The sequence below is a fragment of the Gigantopelta aegis genome, chromosome 12, assembly GCF_016097555.1.
Source record: "Gigantopelta aegis isolate Gae_Host chromosome 12, Gae_host_genome, whole genome shotgun sequence".
Lineage (NCBI taxonomy): Eukaryota > Metazoa > Mollusca > Gastropoda > Neomphalida > Peltospiridae > Gigantopelta > Gigantopelta aegis.
Window position 1 is genome coordinate 27,028,383 of NC_054710.1, and position 12,758 is coordinate 27,041,140.

General features: G+C 36.1%; 2 protein-coding genes across 3 annotated transcripts in view; one reads left to right on the forward strand and one right to left on the reverse strand.

Moving 5' to 3' along the window:
* Positions 1-12,758, forward strand: part of LOC121385934 — a 104,110-nt gene that overhangs the window by 13,759 nt on the left and 77,593 nt on the right. The gene's annotated exons all lie outside the window — the stretch shown is intronic.
* LOC121386360 lies at positions 1,542-12,107 on the reverse strand. Of its 2 annotated transcripts, none has more exons than XR_005959635.1 (3): positions 11,991-12,107; positions 4,081-4,155; positions 1,542-2,474 (listed from the first exon to the last, which is right to left on the reverse strand). XR_005959635.1 is itself a non-coding variant. In XM_041517239.1 (3 exons), the coding sequence occupies exons 1-3, from the start codon at positions 11,886-11,888 to the stop codon at positions 1,963-1,965; spliced, it is 627 nt and encodes a 208-aa protein (XP_041373173.1). In that variant the 5' UTR covers positions 11,889-12,051; the 3' UTR covers positions 1,542-1,962. The 2 variants fall into 2 exon arrangements, 1 of the variants encoding a protein (XP_041373173.1); XM_041517239.1 differs by having other exon boundaries at positions 11,849-12,051.

Here is a 12,758-nt window from a genome sequence, read left to right on the forward strand (position 1 = left end):
TTGAAACTAAGGTCTGCGACTTTAACATGAAGTAAATGGTGAAAAGTAGGTCTCTGGACATGTGATCCAATAATTCAATGTATGACACCCGACTTTCTGACAAAAAGACAATTTTGGGTATGGCGCTATGGAATTAAATATTCCTTACGTAAATAACTTATACAAACTTATAAGTGGAATATACTTTACTTATACACCACTTATAAGTGGCCTATAAGTTACCCATATATTGGTATAAGTGAAGTATCAGTGTGTATAAGTGAAAAGAATGGTTAACTGATACATCACTGATACTCCACATATATTTCACCTATAAATGGTTTATCAGTGGTATATATAAGTGAACTGGAATTAAGACATTTTCTGTTTGTTTCTATAAGTGAAATATAAGTGAACTATTAGTTTGGAGATAGTCCTTTTGCAAAGAAAATGATGTGTTCCAAATGAACGGGGAAAAAACTAAGTCCAAAACATTTTCATGGTTATTTTTTTAAAATTCACAACTTCTCACAGGATTTATCAAATTCATTGGGAACAGTGGCTAAACAACCAAACATACATGCAACAGAATTTGATAGTATTTCCAATAATAATTTAAAAAAATATTAATATTAATATTAATACACATGATGCTATATGATTATAATTATCCCATGCTACCTCCTCACTTAAATATACCCTCCAGACTCACCACCTGTCACAATAAATATCTGTAAAATTGTAGCGCAGGGCATGGGGTGGGGGGTAGACGGAAGGGCTCCATTTCAAAAATGTTTATTACAGTGTGGATTTATTTTATCTATTAATGGTCAGTTTGGGCGACTTAAATATTAAAAAATAATGGCGTTAGTCGCCCGAATAATATTATTTGGGCTATCTTCTTTCTATAATATATGAGCTACTATTAATAATTGTATGACATATATTTATTCCACATTAAAATCTTCCTCGTGGGTCGCAGAACTGAACGTATTTTTGTTATCTGCTTAGTGGTGTTCCGATTTCTCAGGTTTTTGGTTTTTTTAATCTCATTGTAATTGGGTTTTTAATTTGGCCAGTTAATTTGGTGTCTATTGAATTGAATAATGAAATGAATTGTTACCATTTTCGGATTAAAATCACGATCGTGATGTCATCTGCCGGGTGGAAGCAAAGGCAAAAAGCAACCATACCAAGGAATTTCAATTTGTTTTCAGTTCTGTCTAGCGCAAATGAAGTTAGGTTATGTTAGGATAAGGAGAACCATACCCCCACTTCGTTTGTATCTATTTCTTACAAATACTGAACACGTGAACAACACTTCGTCAACATGTCAACAACAATTATGTAGCTCAGTTGATTGTACATTATTTGTTTGTATTATATGTGAGCTATCCCAGGGAGACGAGTTACGCCATGCAATTTTGCGTTGATGATGTAAAGAAAAAATTATTAAGTTCAGACATTTTGTAAAATATATACAAAATAAGTATATAATTTGCTCAATTAAGACAGTGGGTTTTTTTAATTTTTCATTTCAACATCGTATGTATGTTGGTATCTTTGCTATCTTAGAAGCACCTTTCACATGCTTATTTACTTACATATTTCGCTTAAAACCTGAAATATGAATATTTCGTGTTTGGGCTACCTAAAGCAAGTTTGTGCCACTGAAAATTAAATTTTAGTGGCCCAGATATTTGTTTTGGGCCACCATATTTTTTGGCAAGTTTCGAGCCCTGCCTCCTCAATTAACCTCCTCTTCCCTCCCAACAAGGGCTAAATTAATTAAAATAATTAAGTTTTTATTTAGACTGCCAGTTTAAAATTGTGCCAGAATTATTATTTATAATTAGTATTATTTGTAAGTCCCTTCTGCTACCCACCCCACACCTTTCCTGTCCTGGACGGAGGAGCTGGCTGAGGCTGGTGCTTGTGCCCAGGACAGGCGTGCGTTACAACAGCTTGCTCTGAACGTGCACGTTAATTGTCTTGAATAGAACAGTTGAATAGTGGGCGAATGGAACAAAGAGACTCTGGGTGTGCGACTGATGTTAGGGTGAAAATACACGGAGCCGTGTGCGTGTATATGCATGTACAATTTTTAAATAGAAATAATAACTTACATAAGATTTTGACCTCAACAACATTGCTGCGCTTTGTCATATCACTTGGTCTTCCATTCATAGCATATGCTCCACACCAAAATGCCGTCATATGTGCTTCTATATTCCGTATAGTCACAGTATAGTTCGCCCATTTAGAATTGTCCTGGATTGGACAAATGCAAGCAGCCTTTATACCCACAGGGTCGCCGTGACATATGCCGTTTTGAGATTTTTCAAACATGCATATGTTTTGAGGCTTGTTGTGGTCTATATAAAAACCAACCATTACGTTTTTAACATGTTTTGGAGGAAGAGGTATGCTGCACGTTAAGGTCAGGTCTGTCTGCCAGGCTACTTCTTGTGCACTTGCCCGTAAAAGAATTTCTTCTGAAAAATAAACATAAAGGCACATTGTTTCCTTTGATGTCCATTGTGCAGACAGTATGCATTTGGAAATAGCGGAGTTGGGAATATAGTAGGGTGCGAGAAAATAAAGAGGGGCGCAGAAAAATAAAGGAGGGCGGCAGAACAGGAATGGAGGGCGGCAGAACAGGAATGGAGAGCGGCAGAACAGGAATGGAGGGCGGCAGAACAGGAATGGAGGGCGGCAGAACAGGAATGGAGAGCGGCAAAATATAATGGTGCAGCGAGAACACTGCTCTTACTATCATCATCTAAACATTAGTTTAATATAAATCCATTAATTGCCGAGATTTCAGGGTACGTAATTTTACCCTCCGTACCCTCTTGCAGAAACCAGGTAAACGTGTTTTAGGTAATACGCATTTTAGCTGAAACATCGTTCCAGTGCACCACAGCTGGTCAAAGGCCATGGTATGTGCTATCCTGACTGTGGGAAAGTGCATATAAAAGTTACTTTGCTGCATTAGAAAACATTTATCGGGTTTCCTCTGATGACTACATGTACGTGTCAGAACGTTTATAGTTTGTTTTTGTTTAACAACACCACTAGAGCACACTGATTTATTTATTAATCATCGGCTATTGGATGTCAAGCATTTGGTAATTTTGACATATAGTCATAGAGAGGAAACCTGCTACATTTTTCCATTAGCATCAAGGGATCTTTTATATGGACCATCCCACTGACAGGATAGTACATACCATGACCTTTAATACGTGTGTGTCAGAATTACCAAATGTTTGACATCCTGTAGCCGATGAATAATTAATCAATGTGCTCTTGTGGTGTCATTAAACACATTCCAACAGTTTAACAAATTAAAAACGAATAATTTTAGAATTAATTAAAAATCCCACAAAAAAAGGGGTGTGGTGAGAGACCAGTGGTAAAGCGCTCGCTTGATGAGCGGTTGGTCTAGAATCGATCCCCGTCGGTGGAGCCCATTGGGCTACTTTTCGTCCCAGCCAGTGCACCACTACTGGTATATCAAAGACCATAGTATGTGCTATCCTGTCTGTGCATATAAAATATTCCTTGCTACTAATAAAAAAATGTGACGGGTTTCCTCTATCATATCAAACCATAAGACTCCAGTAATAACTTATATAACATTCTACCAGTTTTCATTATTATAAAATAAAATTTGTTAGTCCTTTATAATTGGTGAATGAAAAGGTTGAATACAGTTATCATGAAAAACGTTTATTGTCGTCTTCAGGATTCGATCCCATGTCAGTGTCACCATAGATCTAATTACCTAACAAATTCAGACCACATCATTATTATCTGTAATAGAGATAAATAAAGCTTCATTACAATCAGTTTCAGTTGCTTTTAATGAATTTCCTTGACAAAAAACCCCAACTTAACCTAGTGTACATGTACCTGTTGACTGCAATATGTAAAATTTTGTGTCATGAATATTTTAAATTTATTGAATTTAAAATATAAAAAAAGAAGATTTTTTTAATTATTATTTTTTTTAATCCGGGACCCAGTTTATTTTTTACCAAATACGTATTATAGACCCTACCATCCATCTATGCAAAGTTACTATTATAAATTTACCTCCAGCTTCTGTGAAATTCACATTGAGAAAGATGAATACACCAACTACAATGACGGTATGCAAAAGGGTCATACCTGCAAAAGAAATATAATAGTAATAATAATAATAATAATAATTATTATTATAATAAAATAATAATAATAAAACGATGATGATGATGATGATGATGATAAAAACCTAAAAAAACCCAACTACTCCCCCAGTGTTCGAGATCAAACATTGTTGGCAGTATCCCAGTTGGATACTAAAATTTCAAAATCTGGTATCCCACCTGATATTTTAGTATCCCATTTAAATGAAATTCATAAATAACATCGTAACAAACTTGGACGACACTGTTCTCGTTCCCAGTCTAATGCTACACCGCAATCAAAATTGCGAAATTCGTGAAATTCGCAATCAAACGGAATCGGCCAAAAAATTTACTGCATCTATTTTTGCGTACTACTGACATAAATTAATATTTAGCAGTAATCTATAAGTGTTTCTGACATTACTAATGATAAACCTACCTGTATGAATTTTTTGCAGATGTGGAGTCAATATCTCAAATAAAATTTGAAGGGAGGAAACTTCCAACAAAAACAATAGTGACTTAGCGGTTCCCAGTCCATTGCTATGCCGCTATTTCTCCAGTATAGCATTAGACTGGGTACGAGTAAGGGGAAATACTGTTACTTTACTTCACCAGTAAATTACGACTTTCATTGTTTCAGCGAAAAAATAAAAACGCATGTTTAAAAAGACCCAACAACAACATTATATTGTATCCCGATGGGATACTGGGTTCTTGAAGTCTGGTATCCAAACTTAAATTCTGGTATCCCCGGGATATCGGGATACCGTTAATCTCGAACACTGTCCCCCCAAAAAACCCCCAAAACAAAAACAAAAACAACAACGAAAAAACAAACAAAAACAACAACGAAAACCCCCAACAAAAAAACAATTTCTAATTCGAATGAATTAGTTTAATTTTATTAGGTGGTTTTTCCAAACCGACGGTGACTGACTAAACACTTCCTGACGAAACTGAACTCTAGTTGTTTTGCAATATAGTCTCCTATTTAGCTTAGGAAAAACATACAGAAAATGTTGTGACTGCTGTAATAAACATATGAGATGGGCGTGGGGGCAACTGCCCTCCCAGTGCTATACCAAATCCTCAAATTCGGGTAAAAATTATGGAGATATTTGGGCAAAATTAGCTGGCCTGAAACCTTTTCACCATGTATTGTCATCATTCTACCTATTATACTAGTTGTAATACATACAAAAACGCGTAGTGATTCATTTGCAACCTATATAGCTTTTTGGCAGTAATGGGACATTCCATGATGTCAAATGAATCACTTTTAGGACACACCATCTCAGATTTCAATGAAATTTGGTACACATATATACTAGTCCATGAGAAAATCTCTGAACCAAAAGTTTAGATTTCTAACTCAATTAATCGTCGAGATACAGATCGTTGAACTTTGACCTAGTTAAGGGTACAACCCATTTTCATAAGGCTCCAACTTATTTATTAATATAGATAGAGAGAAAAGTCAAACTGTTCTTTAAAGGTCTTGAATAGACAAATAAATGTCATTATACACCAAAAATTCGAAAGATCAACCCCCAGAAAGTTAGTTCGACATGACCTTTGACCTTGAACCCCCAAAAATATATTGTCACCGATTTTTTTTTCTTCAAAACTTTACTGGATATATCTATAGTCCGTCCCATTATTCTATAAATTATTGGGGTTTTTTGTGTGTTGTTTTTTATAAATAATTTCAGTTTGGTTTAAACGTAAGAAGAAACGTTTATTTAACGACACACTCAACACATTTTATTTACGGTTATATGGCAAGTAAAAGTGTTTTGGAAATAACAAAACAATACTGTTTGTGTGTGCAATTTACAAATTAATCGGCTCATAAATAAATAATTTATAGTAAATTTCATAGTATGAAAAAGGTGTTCCTGTGGGACGGACTATAGGATATTGTAAAAGAAATTTGTTTTGTTTAACGACACCACTAAAGCACATTGATTATTAATCATCAGCTATTGGATGTCAAAGATTTGGTACTTTTGACATATAGTCATAGAGAGGAAACCTGCTACATATTTCCATTAGTAGCAAGGGATCTTTTATCTGCACTATCCCACAGACAGCATAGCACATACCACGGCCTTTGATATACCAGTTGTATTGCACTGGCAGGAACGAGAAATAGCCCATTGGGCCCACCGATGGGGATTGATCCCAAACCGATCGTGCATCAAGTGAGCGCTTTGCCACTAGGCTACGTCCCGCCCTCGATATTGTAGAATATTGTCTGAAAATTTCAAGCTAGGCAACCCATAGCATCCAGTTACAGTCCATTACATGTGACGGGGGTGCAAGGTTTAACTCTTTAGTTAGCCTGTTGGACAATTTATTACTGCAATACATGCAAATGCCACTGAAATTGGTTCCTTCACAACTTTTCAAGAACATTAAAACTATTTGACATGTGTCAAAACAAACATCACTGTCACCTGCGGCCTGTCAGAAAATGTCTCAGACTTTCAAACCAGAAAGATGTACTTGTCAAGATAAACATCTGCTCAACGTAAATACGTTTAAAAGGGTTCTTTCCAGGATCAACATTATGACACATACATTGCCTGTGTATTAAAGGGACATTCCTGAGTTTTCTGCATTGTAAGATGTTTCCGACTTATAAAATATTTCTATGGTTAAACTGGCATATTAAATATATTTTCCTGTGTAGAATATTAGTGTTTGTATATTCAATGCATTTCTGGTCGTCTTAATATTTGTAAGAAACCCTGACTGGATTTTGTCTTCAAATAATTTATTCAAAAATATATTTGAGGAAATAAAATGAAATTTAACCTGGTACAAATATTATAACGATCAGAAACACGTTTAAAATAGAGCCACTAATATTTTATGCAAAAAAATATATTTAATATGTAATTATAAACATTAAAAAATCTCTATTAGTCGATAACATCTTAAAAATTGCAGCAAACTCAGGAATGTCCCTTTAATTAGTGAAGAATTAGTTTACCCAAAAATTAAATATATATACTAGAACTCCCAACATGCCTTGCAACGTCTTCTGTCGATATGCCAGCATCAAGCATGCCAATCGCCCGTTCGCGTAAATTATTGGGTATTTTTGGCATACTAAAAATACTACAATGTATAAAACGTTATTTTTTTTTACAAATTTTGAAGCGTTTTCGTTCACTTGACAACGATGTCAGTAAGACAAGTAAAACAAATTGACCGAATACTACACGGGACATGTCGAACCATGCATGCACGTGCAAATTGAATTTCACGTTGTCGACAATTAAAGGGACACACCCTAGTTACAGCTAGTTGTTAACCATTACGGCGTTGTTTTTCGCTATTAAACCCATTTTTTCACAAATAAAATTGCACTTTACTTACCGTTTATTATTTAGAATATACATTTCCATTCACCTGAAGTGTTTTTTGGTAATCCTGGTAATCCTGGTGTTTGTAATACCACAAAATGCATTTTTCGTATTTCTGAAAAACGGACGCACGTTTGAAAAAAAAAACGTTGAGCAGACAAGGTCTAATCTATTTTTAGACGGGATATTTCCATTTCAATGTCACAGACGTTGGTATACCACGTGACCGTTATCATTTTGGTTCGGTTTGTTTTCTCGTGCACGGTTCGCGCAATCAAGATCCGATTTGTTGTTGTTCATTTGTGAGATTTTTATTCACAGTTCGTGAACATTTTCAGTAACAATAAAGTTCAGACAAGTATCTCAATACAAAACGTTACAAACCCTTAAAACCAATAATTTTGCTAAGTCCTACGATATCTGGAGAGGGGATACAACCAGGACAGAACAGTTGGAACATGTCCAGGAGAAGTGAAAAGAACGCACCCCAAGTCTGTGAAATTAGTCGTGACGTAGGCATTGTTGTGCTTCGAGCGACATCTACTGGTGACATCAGAATACAAACTTTCAAAATTATTTCAAGCAATTGGGACATGGGCATTCCCATGGTATTTATCGATATAAAACCTGCTTTTTGATAAAAACGTGATCTAAGTGTGTTACAGGTTTGTAGATTAACCAAATTATAATTTATTTTCGCTGGATGGAACTAGGGTGTGCGGCTTTAATACCATAATAACTCATATTTATTTTTGAAAAAAACCAAAAAAACAATTTTTATAATTGAGCAATATATATGGAAGTGTGAACTGTGCCCCACTTCAACCCCATGTGATCACATCTGGAATATCCCAAAGCTAATAATAGTAACAGCTAAACGTTAGTATCTAGATTTAAAGTCAGTCTTTCTTTTTAAAAATGGTACACCACGGGTTTTTTTTTTTTTACAAAAATACATAACTGAAATATTTTTCTATATTTTAGTATGCATTCAGTAGTTTCACTTAATAACCATCAAACATTTACTTGCGTGTTTAATTTATTCGCTATGCTTTTGTATTGGCGTGTATACGTGCTTTATTATTTATGTTTTTAATCAATCACAGATTTTCACCGACATTGATATGAATATACAATCTTTAAAAGAGGTTGAATTATCCGAGAGACTGGTTTTGTTTTTACAAAACGTTCCAAGACAGTCATAAATACTGAAATTGCACCCAGATGCAATGCCGTCACATGTTATTGTTGTGTGAATTTCACTCCCTTAATGGCGGCCGTACGGTTACGCCATCTATCGACAACGTCATAAACTGCTGGGCGACAATCGGAAAAATCCGTCTATATGTAAGGGTTAAATAACCGTCCAAATGTCCGTCTAGCCCCATTACAGTCAGAGTACTCGGGCTAAATGGTTTATTGAACGTGTAACTAAACGTGTATAAATCAACTTGTCTTGAATTTATTTATTATTTACAACGAACATGATTAGGATAGTTGTGATGGGAAAAATCCACTGGTTCTGCGGAGGTGATTCAGTTAGAACTACAACCCAAGCATCTCAGGTGTGCACTACTGACTGAATTAGATCGCTCATATTATTATTTTTATGTTTTAAATAACTTGTTAAACGTAGGTCTACAATTAGTTCAACTGACAGTGTTGATTGGGGCATTGACATTCACGTGGCATTTTTAAATCAACAATTATCCAACCAGTCTCCCTCCCTCAACATTTTATAACAGGCCATTTGACCTATCACTACCAGTTACGAACAGCTCTGGCATCTGTGTCAAGTCCGCTTATGTTATTGATCTAGAACGTCCCCAATGTTCTTGATAAAAAATATACAAACTCCGACAAAATCTGTCATTACAAAGGATTTTATTCAAAACGTGGGATGCCATAATAAAGATAATCTTACCCGCCTCACCTCCCCTCCTTCCCCCCCTCCCCCCTCCCCTCCCCCCCCCCCCCCTCCCCCCCCCCCCCCCCCCCCCCCCCCCCCCCCCCTTTTAGACACCACCATAAATGCGAAACAAGTTGTCAAGTAGACAGGCGTCTGCGTGCAGCCGGAGTTCCAAAAGTGAAAATAATCTGACCCCGATAGCTCGGATTGGTCAATATGCCACAGCGCATCAAATCATATTCCAGTCACATGGTCTGCAAATTAAATAGTGGGCTACGATAATTGATTACTGTTATTATATTGTATACATATATAAATAACAGATGTACATTCATTAACCTCTGGCTGAAAGACAACTATTTAAATGAAGTTTTATTTGATTTTTTTTTTTAAAGATAAAAAAAAAAAAAGAGAACAATAATACACGTAAACAAAACTTCTTTTTTTCCTTCTAAACAAGACCTAGGCCTATTCCTACATACCTATTATCATTTCTTTTCCTTCGTTTTATTATTCCGTCTACTTTTGAATTGTCTTTTGTCTAAATTTCATTTCGTTTTTAGAAAGTAGAAAGTTCAGGGCCGGTCCCTGATCAAAATATCTGGGTGGAGTGGGGGACTACTTTTTTTTATAAACAAATGAAACACTATACAAATTAAACCCTGAGATGTGTATGCTATTTTCTAGAGGGTACGGCCCTAAAGTTACACGCTTGCCATTTTCGGGACCTCACGTAAGCTTTGTAGGCTAACAGTTATGAACTAATCGTGAAATTTTATCCACTTCGCTGATTTCCGTAACGAGTTCATTTGTGTAGGCTACAGAATTCAATTCCTGTTTTTTCAGAACTATATGAACAGTATAGACGAGTTAGCCTTATCAGACGTTGTGATCTATTACATTACAAAAGTGGACTGTTTCTAATTAATAATAAATTAAATGGAAAAATAGTTTTTTTAATCGGATTGGTACGTCTTCGAAGATGTCCATTAAACCAGTGTTTTCCGAGTTGTATAGCAAAGATAAGTACCGGTCATATATTAAAAGCTAGCGTAACGTTTTCATATTCCACTAGGGTTTCGAACACGCCGTGTTGAAACGCGGTCGGTCTAGGGTCGATCCCCGTCGGTGGGCCCATTGTGCTATTTCTCGCCCCATCCAGAGCAGCACGACTGGTATTATGTCGGTATATCAAAGGCCGTGGTATGTGCTATCCGGTCTGTGGTATGGCACATATAAAAGATCCGTTGATACTAACAGAAAAATATAGCCAGTGTTTCTGCCAGAAAAATTTTTTTTTGGGTATGGCGCTATGGGATTGAATGCAACCACAGTTAACAGGGTGTGTGCCCCCCCCCCCCCCCATAAAGAAAATGAGTTACGTTTAGGGTTAGTGTTAAGAAAATCAAACATTAGTGATAAGAGTAATTAATTTTGTTAAAAGGTTAACTTTAAAATAAAAAAATAAAAAATAAATCTGGGTATGGCGCCATACCCATTTTACCCTCTGGCAGAAACCCTGATAGCTGGTTTCCTCTCTAAGACTTACTATGTCAGAATTACCAAATGTTTGCCATCCAACAGCCGATGATTAATAAATCAATATGCTTTAGTGGTGTCGTTAAACAAAACAAACATTAACTTCTGAAGATACGGATCTTTCATGTTTTTTTTGTTTTTTGGGGGGGGGGGAGGGGGCGGGGAGAAATACTATTTATACATGAGAACAAATAGGGGAAAAGGAGGGGCGAGGGATAGAGAACCCCCTCTTGGATCCGCGCCTGCTCCCTAATGTCAGACCCCCATCCCCCCCTTCCCGCCGCGTGTTGCTTTCATAGACTAGCCTACTTTTATAAATTCCCCTAAAAAAAAGCGAGGATATCCGGATGGGTCCGTCCAACTATGGTGTACGAGGAATAACTCTTGTTTCAATTAGAACAAATTAACTAAGATTGAGTCCCCACAAATATGATTATTGTGGGTGGCATTTTTTAATTTTTTTTTAAATGCACCAGTATCGAACGGTATTTATTATGATATATTTGACAGAAGATACTTTTTATTTCTTTTATCTTTTAAAACTTAAAATTTAATATTTTGTAGTCCAGAATTATGAAAAATAAAAAAATACCGACAAGTAAACAGTGTTGTCTGCATGTTATATAATTTTGACAGGGGTCAAGGTTAGTAGACCATTTTTTATTTTAATGTTGAATGACGTCAATATTCCAATGACGTCACTTCGCATCGCCTTGCAATAACCATAAACTGGGCACATGATATTTCAGTTTTAAGAATGCGGGAAAAATTCCAATGCAAAATTGCTGTTGAATGTTACATTACTAATTACATTACTACTACGCTATATGTAGTACGAAGCCAAAACAAGGGTGCGAAAAGTGAATCACTGTCGACGTCGTCCATCTTCACGAGCCTAGTGCGGAACATGGCTCGGTCTGTTGTTGACAGTAAGGGGAATTCCGCATAACGACGACAAAAGCGTGTGATCACTATAGTTGATTATACAAACTCCTATTAAACGAAACCCACCTTGGCTTTTGTACCGCAACCTCTTGAATTTCAACTAGAAATCAGCGTTAAACAAAATGGCGTGTACAAATCTAAAGACAACCAAGTATTTCTGTGACGTCATTTAATGTTATACACATTGTGTAGGACTATAAACTAGTGGTTTGAATTAAACGGAAATTAAATATACCCCAGCTATATTGGTATAGTTAGAAGCGCCAGGGTATCCTCTATAAGATATCAAATGCTTCACTTTGCCTCATTTGGGCAAAAAATAATAGCATCCGTTTATTTTAATAAAGCATACTTTTCGGAACATTTTGTTATATGTACGTTACAAAACAAGTTGTGGCCTTTTATCGAAGACTGGCCTAAAACACACCGGGTCTGGGTCTGGGTCTGGCGAGTGTGGTGTATTTTGACATCTGGGTCTGTAATAGTGCGCGGGGCACGTTAAAGGGACATTCCTGAGTTAGCTGCAATTTTTAACACTGGCGTAGGAAGCGGTGTGTGTGTGTGTGTGTATTTTGCTTTATCCCTCTATTTATCAAAACCAATTTAAAATGAGTTAAAATTAATTCCACTTGTATGGTTTGCCTCCCAGGAAGATAAACAATATCCATTGTAATTCTTTTCATTGGACCAACTTGACCTACTTTTTCAAAATGTTGCTCCAGTGCAACATTGGTATGTACTGTAAAATATATATGACACAAATAAAAAAGCGAAAACTGCAACTCAGATATTATTATTACAAGTAAATGACATAATTGAACTTGCCCAATGATT